General features: G+C 45.2%; 1 protein-coding gene across 48 annotated transcripts in view; it reads left to right on the forward strand.

Moving 5' to 3' along the window:
- The first annotated feature begins 185 nt into the window (after window positions 1-185).
- The window catches only part of MADD (MAP kinase activating death domain), a 52,136-nt gene continuing 30,846 nt past the window's right edge, over window positions 186-21,475 (forward strand). For 10 of the 48 annotated variants that reach the window (XM_081279210.1, XM_081279227.1, XM_081279219.1 and 7 more), the window contains exons 1-20: window positions 308-783; window positions 4,267-4,303; window positions 4,532-4,690; window positions 5,270-5,866; window positions 6,285-6,588; window positions 7,094-7,225; window positions 8,111-8,224; window positions 8,965-9,045; window positions 11,368-11,546; window positions 12,327-12,562; window positions 13,167-13,323; window positions 13,605-13,708; window positions 13,801-13,991; window positions 14,379-14,503; window positions 14,881-15,020; window positions 16,543-16,644; window positions 18,343-18,445; window positions 18,805-18,991; window positions 19,088-19,238; window positions 19,545-19,751. In XM_081279210.1, the coding sequence (XP_081135336.1) occupies window positions 4,629-4,690; window positions 5,270-5,866; window positions 6,285-6,588; window positions 7,094-7,225; window positions 8,111-8,224; window positions 8,965-9,045; window positions 11,368-11,546; window positions 12,327-12,562; window positions 13,167-13,323; window positions 13,605-13,708; window positions 13,801-13,991; window positions 14,379-14,503; window positions 14,881-15,020; window positions 16,543-16,644; window positions 18,343-18,445; window positions 18,805-18,991; window positions 19,088-19,238; window positions 19,545-19,751 (3,172 nt within the window). In that variant the 5' untranslated portion in view covers window positions 308-783; window positions 4,267-4,303; window positions 4,532-4,628. The other 38 variants (XM_081279196.1, XM_081279212.1, XM_081279199.1 and 35 more) reach the window with 13 other exon arrangements.

A 21,475-nucleotide genomic window follows, 5' to 3' on the forward strand; every position in this document is an offset into this window, starting at 1 on the left:
AGGTATCCCCTCCTTTCCGCCCCCAGGGCTCTCTGGGACTGGAAGAAAAGTCCCACGGGGCCTGGGAAGGCTGCCTAGGGTTGTGTTTGAGCGTTCAAAAGGACCGGACTCCATTTCCCAGCGGGCACCGCGGCACCGTTCATGCCCCCTTCCGTGCGTGCCTGGTGTAGGTGATACCGCGGCCGCGCCTTCCAGCCTCAAGTCCCCCCGCCACCCGGAATTGGTAGACTCCACCGGCTGGGTAGCCAGCTTTCCAGCTCAGGCGGCCGGACCCTTCCAAAACGCGAGTGGGGGTAGCAAGGTGAGGTGCGGGGAGACTGTCAGGAAGTCTCAGGAGCAGTTTATCTTGAGAAGTCACTTTCAGGTCAATGAACATTTCCTTGAAATGGGCTCTATGACAATGCCTAATTAAAATCTATTTGAGCAACCTAAACAAAAGGTATTCCTTTGGATCCTCCCCTTAGCACGCAGCGGCGCTGGGCTGGCCCAGTGCTTCCCATCCCTTCCCACTCGCACACGGATAGGTGTGTGCTTAGCCTCCTTTCTTCCGAAGTCGGCTCCACCTTTCAGCGGTCGGCTTGGTGCAGCCCTGCCCCCGGGGCGAATGGTACAGCCCCAGCCCCCCTCAGCTTCCCCCTTCCGCACCGGCTCCGAGTGGTACGCGCCCCCCGGTGCGGACGCGGAACTGGAGCCCGGTCGCAGCGGCGCCTCGCGAGGCAGCGACTGACGCTCGACTGCTGGGGGACGTCCAGCCGGCCTGGCAGGTCCCCCGAGGCTCGGGAGGTAGAACAGTCCGGACCACTGGGGGTCTTGGACAGGCATCTGGGGACTCCTGGGGGAAGCGGGCTCTGAGAGGGACGGGCTCCGTGAAGAAAGGGTCTCTGAGGAAGGACTGAAGGAAGGTAAAGGGTCATGGATGTCCAGAGGGACTGGGGAGTCTTAGGAGGAAGGGCAGCGGCCAGAGGTGTGGGCGCTCCGGCCGCCGAGGGGGTGCGGGCTCCGGGATGAGAGCAGCTCCCCTCGGTTCCTGCCTTGCGGGCGGCGCTGGTTGCGGGGCGGGGGTGGGGAACTGTCCAGCAGGTGAGGGGGCGGGCAGAAGTGTCCAGCCCGGGTCCCAGCCGGCCCTCGCGCCTGGCATGAGTGTGCTTGTGCGCGTGTGTGAGTGCGTGTGCCTTATTTCTGGGGAGGATTTGGAGGAGCCACATTTGTTTCTTTAAAATAAATACATTCTCAAATATATTTGTGTATATTTTGAACTTGATGCTTCAAAATTGACTTGCTGAAGAGTAGGGAGAGTGGAGGCACCATTTAATCTCTCCTGCAACTGCTCCCCCTTTCCAGGCTCGTGCATCTCAATTCTTGCTTCCTTTCCTGCCCTCCCCTCTTCCCCAACCCTGCCTATCGCCGGCCTCATTGCTCCAGTTCTCCCTCACGCTGGACCAGTCTGTGCTGATGAGCTTGCAAGGTCACTGCCTGGGGAGGGGGAGGAGAGGAGGTGCTCACGTCAGCAAAGATGTCATATCGCCCTCGGGGTTCCTGTGGTTTTACTATGAGATCCTGCCCAAACCGAAGGACAAATCTAAACGTTTGGTTAGCATGGTCATTTTAGGCTGAAAAGGCATGGATAACCTAAAGGATTGTGGATTCTAGATGTTGGTCATGTAGGATAGAAAGATATATGTTTTGAGTTTGATGCCTTAGGATTATATGGAGATGGGAGCTTGGTGCTCTGCCTTAGCAAATAGGGTTGAGGCAAGAGGTGGAGTCCTAGCCTATTTTGAAGATAGAGTGTGAGTTATAGATGGTGGTAGAAATTTTAAAGTCTGTGGAAAAGAGAGTGAGAGGAGAGAATGAGAAGAAAGCTTTTATCTTTGCAATCTGAATAACTGAAGGCAATGGTTGTTGCCGAGATGTGGATAATCACAGATCTCAGAGCCCTTGTGGCTGAAGGAGATGAGAACTGTAGAACGTGATAATGACTTGAGTTTTTTCAAATGGTTCTCAGTGGAGAGGACCTGGTATTTCACCAAGGCTAGAGAGGCCCTGTGTCTAATTAGTAGTAGGAGATGTTTCAGGCCTGATGGATGCGATCTTAGCCACAAAGATCTTATGGTTTTCTATTTAAACCTATATTTCAAAACTTAATCTAGAGTTCCAGTCCGGTAAATTCTGTTTTACTTTTTTTCACTGAGTTGCTTAGGGCCTTCCAAAGTTACTGAGGCTGGCTTTGATTCTCCTGTCTCAGTCTCCTAAGCCGCTGGGATTATAGGCTTGTGCTACTACACCAGCTAAATTCTATTTTTCTTTAAGATACTTTGTCTTTTACTCTAAACATTTCTACACATTTCTTTATAGAATGAATGTTTTTATCCACATCCCATTTCATTTCTCCATTTCTCTGCCTTTTTCATTCTGCCTAGGAGGAGCTGAGCTCAGCTGTATAATAATGCCCCGCCTTCTGGAGTATGCTCATGACTCCAGCAGTTGGGAGAACCAAAGGACTGTTTGGGGTTGTTAAACACTAGTGATTCCCAGAAATGAGTGAGTGTATGACATTCTCGGGAACTTGGTGATGAGGGGATATCTCTATCAAAAGCCAGAATGGTGGAAAAGTGCAGACTAGTGGCAGACAAGGGAAAAGATAACCTAATTTTTAGCAGGTGCTGTCATGGAAGAGGTGTCTCTAGGTTTACGGAGAGTGAATTGTTATGGGCCCTGGCGGCTCTGGAGTAGCAGCTGCTAGCACTGTGCGGTCACCAAGCAGGGGAGGGGCTGTAACTCTTCTATAAATAGTGCTAGGAGCAAGAGTCACTATGGAGATAAAACTGAATCCTATTACCTGTAGGTCCTGCATTGGGAGCAAGAGAAAAAAGCAATATTTTGAGGATGTGAGGCGTTGCAACTAGGTCTTGTTTATTATTAGGTAGGGGAGAAAAAGAGAGAACTTCTACTCATAATCTAAACCAAATAGGGCGTTAAGCAAACTGGGTGTGTGTGTGTGTGTGTTTCTATATGTATGGGAGTGCACACAGCAGCAGATGAAGGAGTGGTGTGTATATTTTGTAGTGTAATGGGATTCTCTGTGTGACTGTGTGCAGAGCAAAGGCAAAATTGTGGAGCACTGGAAATACCTTGTAGTGGAGTGAAACATTTTATTTAGAGAAGTATATGGAGACTCAACAGGAAATAACAGATAGTTAGGATCATGTAAGCTTTTCCTAATTTTCTTTTCTTTCTTTCTTTTTATTTATTTATTTTTATTTTTGGTAGCAGGGATTGACTCCAGGAGTACTTAACTACCAAGATATATCACCAGCCCTTTTTATTTTTAGTTTGAGCCAGGGTCTCACTAAGTTGCTTAGGGCTTTGTTAAGTTGCTGAGGTTGTCTTTGGTTTTGTGATCCTCCTGCCTCCTGAGCGCTGGCATTACAGGCATGTGCCATTGTGCCTGGCAACTTTTCCTAATTTTAGAACTATAGTTTAGGAATTCCTGTGAACACCTTTCCTTGAAACTGGAGAAATCCTAGCATGTCACACTTAATTCATAATTTCTATAAGATAAAGTAGAGGGCTGTGGCTGTGGCTCAGGGGTAGAGCACTTGCCTGGCACATGGGAGGTGCTGGATTCGATCCTCAGCACCACATAAAAAAATAAATAAAATAAAGATGTTGTGTCCATCTACAACTAAAAATATTAAAAAAAAAAAAAGGAGTAGAATAAGGCCTCATCTGTATGTATTGTATTACTGATTCTGATCTTGAGACCAGAATAGAGAGTAACTGCTTCACCACCAAGGGCAGAGCCAGTAGCCATGGCCACTGGGCCCTTTTCTTGCTTGATAGGGGAGAAAAATGGTTGAAATGGGGCAGCTGGGGTATGGACATTCTTCATCTGTGATCACATGAGCTAGAATAGCCAGCTGTTGTTATTGTCTGAGTGCAATTAACTAGACAGTCTATATGGTAGTTTCTCATCAAGCTAAATGAGGATTGTTGAAACAGAATAATTAGGTTTCCATCTAGACCTAGAAATACAGATTAGTGCTGATTGAAGAGTCTGGTTTGATCCCAATCATCCTTGGAGCAGTCCTGAAAGTGACTTAATTTTTGTTATCATAATGACTGAGTCAGTATTACACTGCCCAGGTCTGTTTTTCAGAAACAGAGCCCCAGGGGCTAGACTGAAAATGAGCCACACTTGATAGTGATGGGGACAGGAGCCATTATTTCTCCTCCTCCTTCTCTTTTTTTTTTTTTTTTTTTTAGGTGCTGGGAATTGAACCCAGGGCCTTGGCCCCGATAGGTAAGCACTCTACCACTGAACTACATCCCCAGCTCCTTATCCTACTAATCATTTGACTCTGTGAACTCATAAGCCTAGATACTAGGCTAGACAAGTGTCAAGTTCTCCTGTCTTTAGTACTAAAGTGGAAATTCTTCTGACCTGTGCCCCTGATTGGGATGAAGTTGCCAGAGGGATGACTCACTCAGGCACAGCAATGAAATCTTATCAGTCCTTTTTTCCTATTAGACTTGGATTATCAGATAATAATAGAATTCTTCCTAGGAATGCGACTCCTTGCTTGGTGCCCTGAAGTTTCTCTGAGATGAACTGATGAATTGGAACCATGGTGCAAAAGAAGAAGTTCTGTCCCCGGTTACTTGACTATCTAGTGATCGTAGGGGCCAGGTAACCAAGAAGAGATATCTTTGTTTTGTCATGTGGGATAGCCACAAAATATGCAATTCTTCTCTGTTTCCGTGTTGCTTTGCATATCTCAGTTTTTCCTTTTATTTTACCCTTATGGGAGCATTGATGCCCATAGGGAAAACAACACATTGGATAGATCCAGAGTGTTGGTCTGGATAGAAACAGAGCAAAACTCTGTTCTTAATTAGCATCTTTGTGATTTTGAGCAAATATAATTTTTTATATCTGAATTTTCTTATTTTATAAAAAGCAAAAGTACATTGCACTCCTAATCTACCTACGTATACTCTTTTGGTAATTCGTTAGCTAATACTCTTTGAAAGGTGTTGTCATAAGGTGTTAGTGATCATTTTATTGTTGAAACTTTTTTTCAGGATAGGTGTGTGTCTTCATGACAGTGCAGACTGCATTCAGCCTGCCAGCTAAATGTTTTCCAAGGTCCTGCAGTTGGGTTACTTTATCCACAAGGACATTCTGAGCTTTATTTGTTGACTGTGGTTATATTTGATAGCATGTTCTATCTCTTCAGGCTGCTGAGTTTGTCTTTATATTCTTCAGGCACCCGAGCAGTGACAGTGTGGCCCAGACTCCTGAATTGCTACGGCGATACCCGCTAGAGGACCACCCTGAGTTTCCCCTGCCTCCAGATGTAGTGTTCTTCTGCCAGCCAGAGGGCTGTCTGAGTGTGCGGCAGCGGCGCATGAGCCTTCGGGATGATACCTCCTTTGTCTTCACCCTCACTGACAAGGACACTGGTGTCACACGTTATGGCATCTGTGTTAATTTCTACCGCTCCTTCCAAAAGCGAATGCCTAAGGAAAAGGGGGAAGGCGGGGCAGGGTCCCGTGGGAAGGAAGGGACTGGTGCCACCTGTGCCTCAGAAGAGGTTGGCACAGAAAGCTCAGAGAGTGGCTCATCCCTGCAGCCTCCTAGTGCTGACTCCACCCCCGATGTGAACCAGTCTCCTCGGGGCAAACGCCGGGCCAAGGCAGGCAGCAGGTCCCGCAACAGTACTCTGACATCCCTGTGTGTGCTCAGCCACTACCCTTTCTTCTCCACCTTCCGAGAGTGTCTGTATACCCTCAAACGGCTGGTGGACTGCTGTAGCGAACGGATGCTGGGCAAGAAATTGGGCATCCCTCGAGGTGTACAAAGGTACAGTTTGCTGCTCATGCTCAGAAGAGGGGGAAGCGGTTAGAGGTTAGATATAATTGGTCTGTGAGGGGCGTGGGAAATTTCCTATGCAGGCGCTTTAAACCTATTTAAACACATTAGCCCTTAACTAAGCAGAAGACAACTGCCGAGCTGAACCTCCTATCATAATTGGGCTTGGAATAATACCGAGGAGTTTGATGTTTTATGGTGGGCATGTCATTAAGTCCTACTACCTATGCATTTTACAGTTGTTCTTGCCCTTATGTAAATAGCTTCTGGTCCCAATGGAGCTCAAAGAGTGGGATTTCCTAATGGTAGTCCTTTTCCAATTGTCATTATACCCTCCATAGTTATAATGGGTTGCAATGAGGTATCAGCTCCTAATGCTTATGTCTGACAGCTGCTGTGTGCTCCTTAGGGACACCATGTGGCGTATCTTTACTGGATCACTGCTAGTGGAAGAGAAGTCAAGTGCCCTTCTGCATGACCTTCGAGAGATCGAGGCCTGGATTTATCGATTGCTGCGCTCCCCAGTACCTGTCTCTGGGCAGAAGCGAGTAGACATTGAAGTCCTACCCCAGGAGCTCCAGCCAGCTTTGACCTTTGCTCTTCCGGACCCTTCTCGATTCACCCTAGTGGATTTCCCTCTGCACCTTCCCTTGGAACTTCTGGGTGTAGATGCTTGTCTTCAGGTGTTAACCTGCATCCTGTTGGAGCACAAGGTGAGAGGGCCAGCTGCACAGACTTTCTAGGGAAAGAGCTTGACACTGTGGCAGAGCCTAGACAATGAGCTCTTTGAGGACAGGGACTGATATTTTCATCTTTTCATTTCCAGGAATTACAATGCCAGATGTATGGCAGGTATTCATTAGATATGGGTTGAATTAAGGTACTGGTATCATGTAGGGTGTTTTCAGAGGCTTGTCACTCAGTTGAATTATCCTTAATTACACTGACTTAATTCTTAGGAAATATCAGTAGTCCTGTTCCACTTTTGGGATAGGGAGGGAGCAAAAAAACTAGGAAGGTAATGATTCAAGTGAAGATTACATCAGTGCTTAGTTAGGGAGGTGGCAGACATGGTAGCACATGGGACAGAGATGATTGTGGAAGCTAAGCTGCAGCTATAGACATGGTGAGAGAATTAAATTGTAGTATTCAAAGCTACAAAAGCTTGTCAACCCGATTTTATGCTGTTGAGTGACTCTGCTGGTGTGGCTGTTGCAGGTGGTGCTACAGTCCCGAGACTACAATGCACTCTCTATGTCTGTGATGGCATTTGTGGCAATGATCTACCCCCTAGAGTACATGTTTCCTGTCATCCCACTGCTTCCCACCTGCATGGCATCGGCAGAGCAGGTGAGTCTCAAGGTGTCTTCTAGCTTTGTAACCTGTATCAATGCCCAGAGAAGCTGTCAGTCAATACTGGTCCTCAATCCCTTATAATTTATTTGTCTATGACTGATGGATTTAAACTGACTTAGTGACAAAACCTATGCTATTTATAATTTCTTTATTTCTTCTCTTTAAAATCAGAGTTAAAGGCTGGGGATGTAGCTCAGTGGTAGAGCACTTGCCTAGCATGCACAAGGCCCTGTATTTGATCCCCATTACTGCAAAAAAGAAAAAATTCCATAATCACAGTTAATGATTATAGACTACCTGCTACACTGTTGTAGGTATAACATAATATACAGAAAATACATTGTTTTGCCTTTCTAAAATCTGAAAAGTTCTGAATTTTTTTTTTTTATAAGAAGAAAGGAAACCTGAATTCTTTTTTTTTTAAAGAGAGAGTGAGAGACAGAGAGAGAGAGAGAATTTTTTTAATATTTATTTTTTAGTTTTCGGCGGGCACAACATCTTTGTTTGTATGTGGTGCTGAGGATCGAACCCAGGCCGCACGCATGCCAGGCGAGCGCGTTACCGCTTGAGCCACATCCCCAGTCCAAAAATTCTGAATTTTAAAATACAACTAGCTTAAGGGGTTTTTTATTTTTAATTTTTTAGATGTTAGTGAACCTTTATTTTATTCATTTATTTATATGCGGTGCTGAGAATTGAACCCAGGGCCTCACACATGCTAGGCAAGCCGCTCTACCATTGAGTCACAACCCCAGACCAGCTTAAGGGTTTTGAAAACAGGATTTTGAGTCTATATTTCCTTATATAGAAAAATCCTGACTTGATAAGTGCTCATAATAGGTTTGAACTTTGTTTCTTATCTTCTTATCCTTTCTACAGCTGCTGTTGGCCCCAACCCCCTACATCATTGGGGTCCCTGCCAGCTTCTTCCTCTACAAACTAGACTTCAAGATGCCTGATGACGTATGGCTAGTGGATCTGGACAGCAATAGGGTAAGGTTCTGGCTGAGGCATTGTAGAGTAAGATTAGGTTCTAGACCCAATCCTGTGATACCCGTTTTTCTAGGTGTTTCTGTTGTGATACTCGTTAAAACAACTTTTACTCATGCTGCTTTTATTTATTGTCAGGATAGGCCCATGGTTAGATTTAAAGGATTTAGTTTTGCCAGAATTAAGTGCTCTTCCAGCATTCTCTAAGAGCAGTAGGACAGTTGCTTTTTTTTTTTTTTTGTAGTTGTAGATGGACAGCATGCCTTTATTTTATTTGTTTATCTTTATGTGGTGCTGGAGATTGAACCCAGTGCCTCACACGTGCTCGGCAAGCGCTCTGCCACTGAGATAGAGCCCTGGCCCAGGTATCATTATATGGTGTAGATCTCCTGATGCTTTTCCTGGGATATGGTTTCCAGTAAGAAATGGCCCTTTCAGGGCAGACTTAAAAAAACATTATATTTACATCTTGCAGCATGAGTACATTAAAACTTTAGAAAAACTTTATAAGTGTTCATTGGAAAACAAAAATACATGAAGAGAAAAAAATAAGAACTGTAACCTTATTATCTAGTCACCAATAACATTTAGGTATATATTTTTTTCAGCTGTGTCTGTGTGTGTGTGTAACATGTGATAATATTATACACATAAAATCTTCCTATTATCTTCTTTACCCTTATGGAAGTGAAACTTCTGATTAGTTATTCTAAGGTCTTGCTTTTATCTTTTCTCTGGTACAGGTGATCACCCCAACCAATGCAGAATTGCTCCCCATCCTGCCAGAGCCAGAATCATTAGAGCTGAAAAAACATTTAAAGCAGGTAGGTAAAGAGTGAATGAAAGGAAAGGGAGTAATAGATGCCCTGGGGTTGTTGTAGGAAGGCAGCTATTCTAAGACCCTGTTTCATTTTAGACTTTACAAAGTAGATTTTCACTACTTTACAAAGTAGATTTTCTTTGCCTCGGTTGGGTTCAAGAAGAGGTATATCCAATTTTGCATGCCAGGGGTGAATCTCAAAAGGATTCCTTCTAATTTGTTGTATGCCTTGTCACTGTATGATGCTGTATAAAATGATTTTTACTTTCTATTTCTTGTCATGTCTGCCATTCTTTATGGCCTTGGAGCATTCTCTCAATTTTCTAAGATGGGAGTTTGCAGTTTGGACCATCAGGCTTGGACCGTTGGGCTCCTTTTATACTGTCTTCTTGAATTGATCCTATAGTCCTTATAGAATCCTTTCCTCAAAAATTCCTGTTTTGGAGGGGAGTGTGGTGATGCATACCTGTAATTCTAGCAACTCAGGAGGCTAAGGCAGAAGGACTATAAGTCAAGGCCAGTCTTAGCAACTTAATGAGTCCCTGTCTCAAAATAGGAAAAAATAAAAAAAATGTTCTGGGATGTAGCTGAGTGGTAAATCACCCCTGGATTCAATCTCCAGCACCCCTTCCCCCTCCACCCTCTAAAAAAATCCTTTCTTTGAGTAATCCCTTACATCTGTTTTTCATTGGTTGATTTTCTTCTCTTCCTTCTGCATGCCAAACAGTACCTGGAGGTAAAACACAATAAGGCTACATTCCCTTCCCCTGCTGTATGTGTTATATAGGACAAGCAGTAGCTAGCACTCTGTTTATTTTTATTAATCCCACTCTCTTTTGAAAGGTCTTTAGAAATCTTTTTTCCTGTGTTGTCTGAAGTATTCAGTAGTTTCTCTAGATGGTATATGTTTGAGTTTAAATGGGTCATTTTGTATCCTTGTCACTCTCCCTTGCTTCATCACTGCTGATGTAATATGATACCTTGCTGCAGAGTCTGGTAGGATTGCAAGTTCAAAAACTTCTAGCTGTCTTCATTTACTGTGTTTTCATTATTGATAATTGTTTAAGTATGACTGATGAGATGGAGAAGTTGATATAAGAAATTATGTCAGGGGGGCTGGGGATGTGGCTCAGGCGGTAGCGCGCTCGCCTGGCATGCGTGCGTCCCGGGTTCGATCCTCAGCACCACATACCAACAAAGATGTTGTGTCCGCCAAGAACTAAGAAATAAATATTAAAAATTCTCTCTCTCTCTCTCTCTCTCTCTCTCTCTCTCTCTCTCTCTCTCTCCCCTCTCTCACTCTCTCTTAAAAAAAAAAAAAAGAAAAGAAATTATGTCAGGGGCTGGGGATGTGGCTCAAGCGGTAGCGCGCTCACCTGGCATGCGTGCGGCCCGGGTTCGATCCTCAGCACCACATACAAACAAAGATGTTGTGTCCGCCAAAAACTAAAAAAAATAAATATTAAAATTATAAAAAAAAGAAATTATGTCAATTTATTACTTTAAATGTTTATAGGAACTAAGATCCTTGAGCTCATTGATTTTTGTATTCTGATCACTGCTTCTCAAAAGTGTGGTCCATGGACTGAAGCATTAACATCACCTGTAAACCCAGTTACTTGGGAAGCTGAAGCAGAAGAATCACAAGTTGGAGGCCAGCCTGGGCAACTTAGCAAAATCCTGTTTCGAAACAAAAAATAAAAAGGGCTGGGATGTAGCTCAGTGATAAAGCACACCTAGGTTCAATCCCTAGTACTGAAAACAAAACAAAACCTCAGAACCATCCCAAACATACAAAATTAGAATCTGCATTTTAACAACATCCTAGGTGATTCCTGTGCTCACTAACTTTTAAAAAGCATTATTGATCTAGACCAGTGGTTTTCAAATTGCCCCATGGAGCCTCCTAGGGGCTGATTTCAACTGGGTACACTGCACACATGAAGCTCTGGTTCCTTCAGAGAAACTTTTAAATTTTTAAATTTCAGTTATGTTTCCATATAGAAATTTGAAAAACTGTTCATTAAAAAATAAAAATAGAAAACTATTGTCAGATTTGATCAAGTTGTCTTGAGCTAGGTTGATTGAGAGCAATATTCAGGCTTAATAATTCAGGCAGTATTCTAAAGACTAAAATATTTGGAATCTTTTTTCAAAGATGAAGGCTCTGAAATGAATTGGCTGTGATTTGCAGAGCACAGTTCTCTGTTGAGAACTTTTTGGTCAGAAAGTGTGATGTAGAAGACTTTAAGAATGCTCTTTCCTAGAGTTGAGATTGGCTAACTGCCCAGATACCTTATATGAGGAGTTTTTTGTTGTTCCTCAGGCCCTAGCCAGCATGAGTCTCAATACCCAGCCCATCCTCAATCTGGAGAAATTTCATGAAGGCCAGGAGATCCCACTTCTCTTGGGAAGGCCTTCTAATGACCTGCAGTCCACACCTTCCACTGAATTCAACCCGCTCATCTATGGCAATGATGTGGATTCAGTGGATGTTGCAACCAGGTAAGACCAAGCAAACTAAAGAAATCCTGAGTTCTTAAATTGGTTTCTTTGCTCCCTTGGGTTTGGGGCTAGCTACTTCCCATAGCCAGAGTTTCTTTATGTATAAAATGTGTTTGATATTTTGTTATATTTTCCACCTTAGCAAAAGCAAAGAGAATAGTTTATCACCTTTTTAGGGTAAAGAAAAGACCACAGGGCATGATGGCACATGCCTATAATATAGTAGCTCCGGAGGCTAAGGCAGGAGGATTGCAAGTTCAGAGCCAGCTTCAGCAACTTAGCAAGACCCTATCTCAAAATAGACAGACAAATAAATAAAGGGCTGAGGATGTACCTCAGTGGTTAAGCACCCCCTGGGTTCCATCCCTGATACAAAAAAAAAAAAAAAAAGAGAGAGAAAGAAAAAGACCAATGATTCTCTAAATCTCTTCCAAGCTAGGCTTGATGACGTACACCTATAATTCCAGTGGCTTGGGAGGCTGAGGTTGGAGGATCATGAATTTAAGGCCAGGCTGGGCAATTTAACAAGACCCTGTCTCAAAATAAGAAATAGAAAAAAAGGGCTGGGGATGTGGCTTAATGGTAGGCCCCTTGTTCAATCCCTGTAAGGCAAAGTGGAACAAAACAAAACAAAACAAAATAGATGAAAGATATCTCTCCCTTGGATGTTGGAAATCTGTTGAAGAATGGCTTTGGGAGGTGGTTAACACCATGGATTGTGGAGTCCTCACTTTACAGGGTATGGTTCTCAGCTTATCTCAGCATCATCTTCTTCCCCAGAGTGGCCATGGTACGGTTCTTCAACTCTGCCAACATGCTGCAGGGCTTTCAGATGCACACCCGCACCCTGAGACTATTTCCTCGGCCTGTGGTAGCTTTCCAAGCTGGTTCCTTTTTAGCCTCACGTCCCAGGCAGACTCCCTTTGCTGAAAAACTGGCCAGGACTCAGGCTGTGGAGTACTTTGGAGAATGGATCCTAAACCCCACCAATTACGCCTTTCAGCGAATTCACAACAGTGAGTTCACCTGCCCTCTGTTCTGCTCCACCTTCTATCTTTGAGCTCCTAATGGCCCTTCTTTTAGCTTGTTCTCTACTAATCTTTACCTGTCCCTTCCATTCCTGTTTTTTTTTTTTTTTTTTTTTTTTTTGAGGTGGGAGGTCCCAGGGATTGAACTCAGGGGCACTGGACCACTGAGCTACATCCCCATCCCTATTTTGTATTTTATTTAGAGACAGGGTCTCACTGAGTTGCTTAGCACCTCGATTTTCCTGAGGCTGGCTTTGAACTCATGATCCTCCTGTCTTAGCCTCCTGAGCTGCTGGGATTACAGGCATGCGCCACCATGCTTGGCTCCATTCTTGGAGTTTTTTTTTTTTTTTTTTTTTTTTTTTTTAATATTTTTTAGTTGTAGTCGGACACAATACCTTTATTTTATTTATTTATTTTTATGTGGTGCTAAGGATTGAACCCAGGGCCTCATACATGCTAGGCGAGCGCTCTACCGCTGAGCCACAACCCCAGCCTTCCATTCTTGTTTTGCTTTAGACTTTTTCCTTTTTTTTGTGTTTACTTGCCTTTTACCCCTTGCTCCCAACTATTCTTTTTCTTCCTTGGGTAGATATGTTTGATCCAGCCCTGATTGGTGACAAGCCAAAGTGGTATGCCCACCAGCTGCAGCCCATCCACTATCGAGTCTATGATAGCAACTCCCAGCTGGCTGAGGCACTGACTGTACCACCAGAGCGTGACTCTGACTCTGACCCCACTGATGACAGGTGAGCAGTCCCTCTTATTAGCCCTTCTCCACAGCACATAGTGGGAGGCAAAACCTCTTAGGAGTTAAGAGTCAAGTCTTCGAAGCCTGGTATTTTATTTTGGTTGATTGTTTTTCTTGGCTTCCTTATTTTATCTTATTCCTGAACTTGAGTTAAAGTGTGCTCCATTTTTGTTTTTCCAAGTTCTGATTGCAGATTTTTTTTCCCCTATCCCTTTCTGGTTTTGTTTGTTTGTTTCTTTTCTTTTTTTTTTTTTTTTTTTAATGTCCTTCACTCTGCAGTGGCAGCGATAGTATGGATTATGATGACTCAAGCTCTTCTTACTCCTCCCTGGGTGACTTTGTCAGTGAAATGATGAAATGTGACATCAATGGTGATACTCCCAGTAAGTGTGCTTTGGTGAGATTGGCCTGCTCTAAACAGGGATTAGGCTTGGGGATGAGATGATCTATACCTGTCTCCCTTGGGTTCTGGCAGATGTGGACCCTCTGACGCATGCAGCACTTGGGGATGTCAGTGAGGTGGAGATTGATGACCTGCAGAACCAAAAGGAATCAGAGGAGCCTGGCCCAGACAGTGAGAACTCTCAGGAAAACCCCCCAGAACGCTCCAGCTCCAGCACCACTGCCTGCAGCAGCCCTAGCACTGTCGTCCATGGAGCCAGCTCTGTACGTGAGCATGAGGAGGGGTGGGTGGATGAGAACCGTGGGTGGGAGTGTGGGCTTTGTCTCTGTTAGGAAGGTCATGCTTTAGCTGTGAATTTGCCTTTCCTCACACTCTTCCCATCTTCCTCTTCAGAGGCCCTATGACTTTAGAGCCTCTGAGATATAGTTTTGACCCCAGAGGGAGGTCACTGGGCTTTGTTCAGGGTGCAGCAAAGATGCCCGTGGTACAGTTTATGGGGACAGAGAACAGGGTGCCACAGAGATTTTTTTCCCACACATTCTATAGGCTGGGAATGGGATAGACCTGGCCTGGCCCTGCCAGACTAAGAATAAGGGAAGGCATCACTAGGCACCATGTGACCATATTTTTAAATTTAATATGGCCCTTAGGAACCTGCTGAGTCTACAGAGATGGATGATAAGGCAGCAGTAGGTGTCTCCAAGCCCCTCCCTACCGTGCCTCCCAGCATTGGCAAATCGAACACGGACAGACGCCAGACAGAGATTGGAGAGGGGTCAGTGCGCCGGCGAACCTATGACAATCCATACTTCGAGCCCCAGTATGGCTTTCCCCCTGAGGAAGATGATGATGAGCAGGGGGAAAGTTACACTCCCCGATTCAGCCAACATGTCAATGGCAATCGGTGAGAGCCTGGGGATTCCTTCTAGATGGGTGACTGAAGGACCTCACTCCAGTGGACCCTGGGCAAGGGTTAATCAGAGAGTCTGAGAGTCTAAATGCTCTCATGGTTCTGCCATCCCTAAAGGGTGGTTCTTTGATCTAGGGGCTTAGCTGTGGGAAGGAAGCAGTGACTGCAGTGTAGTGTAAGGACCACACTCCCAAGATTAGGTACCGCTGCCTGGGGCTCATAGGTGCCGCTGTGCATTCAAGGGCTCAAAAGCTGCTGCGGCCCAACAGCTTGAAACTGGCAAGTGACTCCGAAGCAGAGTCAGACTCCCGAGCAAGCTCCCCCAACTCCACCATCTCCAACAACAGCACCGAGGGCTTCGGGGGCATCATGTCTTTTGCCAGTAAGTGCCTTAAGCTCTCTCATTGCTCTCTTCCTTTTTTTCTCTATGGTAGGGTCTAACTATGGCAGATGTGTCTTAGAACTTGAGATGTGGGCTGGGTTGGCATTACCAGGCTCTAATGCAGATTATTTGGGTGATACTAAATAAAGTACTTTTAGATGACATAGTAAAAATGTGGGTGCAGTGGTACAAACTTGTAATCCCAGCTACTCGGAAAGCCGGTAGGTTCTATCTAGTCCAGCCTGGGCAACTTAGCAAGTCACTTCTTCAAAATAAAGACAGTTGTGGCTCAGAGGTAGAGCTGTCGCCTAGCATGCATGAGGCACTGGGTTTGATCCTCAGCACCACATTAATAAAATAAGATAAAATAAAGGTATTGTGTCCACCTTAAAAAATATTAAAAATTATCTTTAAAAAATAATAAAATTAAAAAAAATAAAGAGAGTAGCTCAGTGGTAGAACTCTTGCCTAGCATGTGCAAGGTCCCAGGTTCAATCTCCAATACCTGGGGGGGAAAAAAAAGACTAGTCATTATTTTGTTATACCTGGAAGTTTAGTTTTATTTCAGGCAAGACAGATGAGTGGTCAACCATAAATTAAGCACTAAATTCAAATTCAGCTGGGCGAGGTAGGGCACACCTATAATGCCAGCAGCTCTGGAGGCTGAGACAGGATGATTGCGAGTTCAAAGCCAGCCTCTGCAATTGCAAGGGGATAAGCAACTCAGTGGAGACCCTGTCTCTAAATAAAATACAAAATAGGACTGGGGATGTGGCTCAGTAGTTGAGTGCCCCGAGTTCAATCCCAGATACCAGAAAAAAAAAATTCAAAATCACATACTTACTTGTATACTTTATGGGAATATTCTGGTCAATATTGCTTCAGATATATATTTGATACCTTCTTTGCCTGGTGAGGGCCTTTTGTGAACATGCTTTGAAATCTATACAGGATTGATTTTTTTTTTTTTTTTTTTTTTTTTTGATGGTGCTGGGATTAAACCCAGGGCCTTATGCATGTGAGACAAGCACTCTACCAACTGAGGCATTTCCCCAGCTCCGGGATTGATTTTTGATTTTTGTACTTAGAGAATTTCTAGCAATGAGGGGTGGTATCATTTAAAGATTAGAGATAGACCTCTAGACTAAGGACTACAGAGAGTCAACAGAGAGATAGTTGTGATTTTGTTAGTTTTTTCATATGCCAGGGAGGAACTGCACCCACTTCAGACCAGAAGCATATTAACTACCAGTTTTCATGCTGATAGAAGTAGATGAGAAACACGGATATTGTGGGAGGTAGCCAGAGAAGGTTGTACTGGGTTTTGAGCATTCCTGGCAGTGGCTCCTTTGTGTGCCCTAAGTTAGACTTGGTGCCTTCTAGACAGTGTAGGTTGTCTGATCTAGCACACTGGGATGCTGCCTGAAAGGCGAGAGACGAAGACGGTGCTACAGTCACTGGAGTAGATGCTTTGATTGTTCGTCCTGCTAACTCATTGCTCTCACCCTCCCCACCCTCATAGGCAGCCTATATCGGAACCACAGTACAAGTTTCAGCCTTTCAAACCTCACACTGCCCACCAAAGGTGCCCGAGAGAAGACCACACCATTCCCCAGTCTGAAAGGTAACTACAACTTTCTTTTGCCAAACTAGGTTACTCTGGAAGGTGTGTCAGGCCTATGGGTGCTTGTCAGGAGCCCTGTGTACTGTGTATCATTGGATTTGGCTGTTGCCCTTCATATTGCTTCTCATGGTTCTCACTGCACATCATGGGCTCTCGATGGTTGTCATATGGAGACCGTATCTGTAGCTAGAAAAGGCCCTGTTACATTATTGAGGATAGTGGCAATTGTGGGATTACTGTCGCTCTTGGCAGGGGACCTTGTTAAAGGTACACAGCTAACATAGGGATCATCAGCTGCCCCCAGTCAAGGGCAGGTTCCCACTGTGTGAATTTAGAATGAACTCCATCCCAAGGAACTGGCCCACAGAAGGATGGCTGCGGAGATCCTGGCAGTGTTTATGATGTCCAGCCTTTTACTATGGCTTCATGTCAACCTGGAGGCTGTGAGTGGGCCAGGTAGTATTAGTTGGCTTCTGGACCCCATTAAGACCTTGTTTCAGTTCACTTGTGATCTCTGGCAGTTTAAGAGGCTCTTCTGAATTTAATTTTATTTTCTTTTGTTTTCTCTGGATATTGTGCTGAAAGATTTAATCCTGATAGGAAGTATAGTGAGAAGCAAATCCTTATATTAACTGACTTCTCCCAGGGTTTAAAAAGATCAGGAGTCTTTGGTGGTGATGGGAAAATGCCATATGTGGGCAAAAATGACTTCAGAGTGGTAGTGTTGAGAACTCACTAGTGCTGCTCCCGTGCATCCATACCCGGCTGGGTAGGTTAGAGGTGGAAAGGTGTTAGTGTTGCTGGCTTTCCATTTGATACATTTGAGGGGAAGAGCAATTGGAACTCTCATTGCATGTTGATGCTTCGTCTCATTTGCTGCACTTATCTCTCCTACCAATTTCCCATCCTCACAGTCCTGCCCCACTTCCCATGATAGCATCAGCAAGATGAGTCTCTCCCCTGTGGACACCCACAGGCTCTCTGGACCCCTGTGCTAGATGTTTCATGAAAACCAGTGGCCCTTCTTTCATGCATGTGCCTGTTCAGCACCTCAGACTCTCCATCTCATTTACCCCAGCCCTGGCTTTGAGAGTTTTCCCCTTAAGGATGGTCTTCCACAGAGCCTTGGTTGTCTCCTGGTCACTTGGCTTCCAGCTCTGATGTGCCCACTATTTAAGCTCTGGGAAAATGCTTGGATGATTTGACTTACTCTCCATCGATGGGTACAAGGGGATGCGGTATTGTGGTGCACCTACTAATTGTGTATTTTGTGTCCCAGTATTTGGGCTAAATACTCTAATGGAGATTGTTACTGAAGCCGGCCCCGGGAGTGGTGAAGGTGGGTCTTGCCCGTGAGCTGTGCATGATCTTTTTTTTCCTAGCATCTTCTGTGCCTGCCTGAGGGCCATCCTCCTCATGAAGCAAGAGGCATCACATGAGTGACCTGCCTTGCCTATCCCCCATGACACCCATGCTGCCCACAGGGCATGCTGCTGGTGCATGTGGAGTGGCCTGAGTCTCCATCCCCACCTCCTTCACATTGCCATGGCTGCTTTCTGCCTGTGTGTGATGCCCTGGTGTCACCCCCACCCAGCCCTGCTGGGGAATGGGCATGGAACATGGCGACCCAGGGCTGTGCTACTGTGAGTTTCTGGACTATGACAGTGATGTCTCTCATTCTGCCTTCCCTGCTTATAGGAAACAGGAGGGCATTAGTGGACCAAAAGTCATCTGTCATTAAACACAGTCCAACAGTGAAAAGAGAACCTCCATCACCCCAGGGCCGATCCAGCAATTCTAGGTAATAAATGCAGAGCTGTTTTAAAAATTCTCAGGTGGAGATAGATTCCTGTATAAAGCTTGAGGGATGCTCAGGATTGGGAAAGAAGCTTTAAGGATGGTAAATGAAATCAGTTTCCTGCCAGCACTTCTGATCCAATCCACTACAGCAGTAACAGTTTGCAGTGTTGAAGAGGGTGAAATTGCTGAGGTGGGACTTGGCAAACCAGGTTATCTGCAGAGATGGGGGATATGGAGGCTGATGATATTCAGAGACTTGGCTTTGCATTTTGCCCCAGAAGGCAAATATATGGTCTGGTGAAAGGGGAGATGCTCTCCCGAGAAGCTGATAACCACAAAAGTGGTGTGTGGACCCTATAGTGAGAACCAGCAATTCCTGAAGGAGGTGGTACACAGTGTGCTGGATGGCCAGGGAGTGGGCTGGCTCAACATGAAAAAGGTACGCCGGCTGCTGGAGAGTGAGCAGCTGCGAGTCTTTGTCCTGAGCAAGCTGAACCGCACCGTGCAGTCAGAAGACGATGCTCGGCAGGACATCATCCCAGATGTGGTCAGTGTTTGGGCTAGGGGGTTGGAATTGACTGAGCAGAGGGCTGTGGCTGCCAAAGGGAATTTGCTAATTCTAGGACCTGGGTTGTCGTTGCAGGAGATCAGTCGAAAAGTGTACAAGGGAATGTTAGATCTCCTCAAGTGCACAGTCCTCAGCCTGGAGCAGTCTTATGCCCATGCAGGTCTGGGTGGCATGGCCAGCATCTTTGGCCTTCTGGAAATTGCCCAGACCCACTACTATAGTAAAGGTAGGGATCGTACCTGTTGGGCAACATGCCCTCTGCAACTGCCCCACTTGTCAGAAAGAGTCAGCACATTGTTCCCATGGCAAGTTTCCCAGTGCCTCGCTGCTTCCCATCAGGTCTTGGGGTTTTATTTTCTAGTGCATGTTTCTATGTAGTGGGTATTTAGAAAAATAAGTTCTTGGCTTTTCTTTCCTTGAACTTCTTCTATTCCACATCCTCCCATATCCTGGCTTCTCCTACCTCATTTCCCTGCCTCTCTTCCCATTCGCTTCCTTTTTTGACCTCTTTCTGTATTTGATCTCTTCTCAGAACCAGACAAGCGGAAGAGAAGTCCAACAGAAAGTGTAAATACCCCAGTTGGCAAGGATCCTGGTCTGGCTGGGCGGGGGGACCCAAAGGCTATGGCACAACTGAGAGTCCCCCAGCTGGGACCTCGGGTACCAAGTGCTACAGGAAAGGGTCCTAAGGAAGTGGACACTAGAAGTTTAAAGGAAGAGAATTTTGTAGCCTCTATCGGTACGTATCATGGTGTCTGGTGTGCTGAGGGGTTCTGGCTTCTTAAATATCCCTCCGTCCTTTCTATCCATCCAGAATCCTGCCTTTCTCTTCCCCATGCTTTGCTTTCTAAAGAGGGAGATAAGTCTGTCAATTTCCAGTGCATTTCTCTATGCTTCTCTATCCCTTATGCCTTGTCTGTAGCCACCCCACTGACATCTCAGAGGAAGAACAGAGGTTTTGTTTAGAGTCCCTGTGAGGCTTAGTGCAGGGAGTCTGAGCTATCCTCCTGGTCCCTCTTTTTATTTACATCTGAATTCTTCATATAGCAAAGAGACCATGTGAGTTCCTAGATGCTAGCAGGAAGCTTATAGATACGTCTTTGGGCTATAAAACTATAGTCATCTGGGTCTCTGAAGCCAATTTTCCCCCATCCAAAGCATTACACTGCCCTGGAATTCACGCCTCTGTAGCCTGTCCAGTGACTCTGTTTCCCTGGGTTCTAGACCTCAGAGGTATATATTTCTGTGTCAGCTCTTCTTTAAATCCTTCCTTTCCTGGACTTCATTAAAAGCTTTCTCCTGTTTGATAGTTTTCCATTCACTCTCTGGTATGACCATTGTTTGGCTCACTCCCTACTTCACCTTGCATCATCCAGGCTGTGTCTTTTCTGGTTCTAGGTGCCTGGGCATTATGCTTCCAGCTGATGCCTCTTTGCCACAACCGATAGTGATTGGCACTATGTCTGCATAAATGGTAATGAGGAGCCGTTTCCCTTTTCAGGGAGCTCCTTTCACTAGCCAGCATAACTTTCTCCTAGAGGCATTCAGTCCTGGCTTTCTCCTGCCTGGTGTGATGTTCTAGAAAAAGTACCTACCTGCCTGTCTGGAAGTCTGGAGTTTTAGTCTTGTATCATCCACCAACTAGGAATGAGACTTTGGGCAAATAACTTCCCTCACAGGGACTCTCTCTCCTCCTTTAGGAAATGAGAAGGTCACACTAAGTAAACTCTAAAGTTCCTTCCAGGGACACAACTATACCAATTGGTGTTGTTTCTGCTTTGCCCTACTGAGACACTTGTCTCACCATTTTGTCTTCTCTATCAGAGGCATTTCCCTCGAGGACTGGCTAAGAATGGGTCTCTTGGTAGGGCAGGCTTTAGTTCTGATGGGGAGTTTGTTTTTTGGGTAGCAAGAAGGAGGGATGCTGACTGTCTGCATGAGTTGGCCTCTGTCCAGTCCAGTGAGTCAAACAGATGGGTGCTGCTGCTTCTGAACCCCTTTGACTGCTTGAGATGATCATCTCTCTTATCTGTTGTCTGTAAGAGCTGCTGTTCTCAGCTTGTTTGGCAGAGAACGTGGTGTGATGGAAGTCAAACTGATCCTAAATTATGCGCTCTCGAGCACATGTTCCAGACTCTTTAGGATCTGTTTCCTCATGCCAAAATGAAGGAGCTTGATGAAGGGCCCTTCAGCTCGAATATTGTACAGGGTTTTTGTTGGCACATTGGGGTTAGTTTTAGAAAGTTGATGTCTTTTTTCTTGAATTTGGGGGAAGGCATTGGAATCTCTTGATTCTTCCTCCCTGCCCCCAAATAAAAATACTTTGTATCTCTTGATTGGTAATCCTGTGCCTGAGACTGAAGCAACTTGGGTGGGTGGGTTTCCACTTCAACATCTGACCAGCTTCTGACTCTCTCTGTCTTTCTCTCCTGCTTGCATTGCATCTGGGGTAGAATTGTGGAA

Source organism: Spermophilus citellus (genome assembly GCF_964194105.1).
Source record: "Spermophilus citellus genome assembly, chromosome: 2".
Taxonomy (NCBI): Eukaryota; Metazoa; Chordata; class Mammalia; order Rodentia; family Sciuridae; genus Spermophilus; species Spermophilus citellus.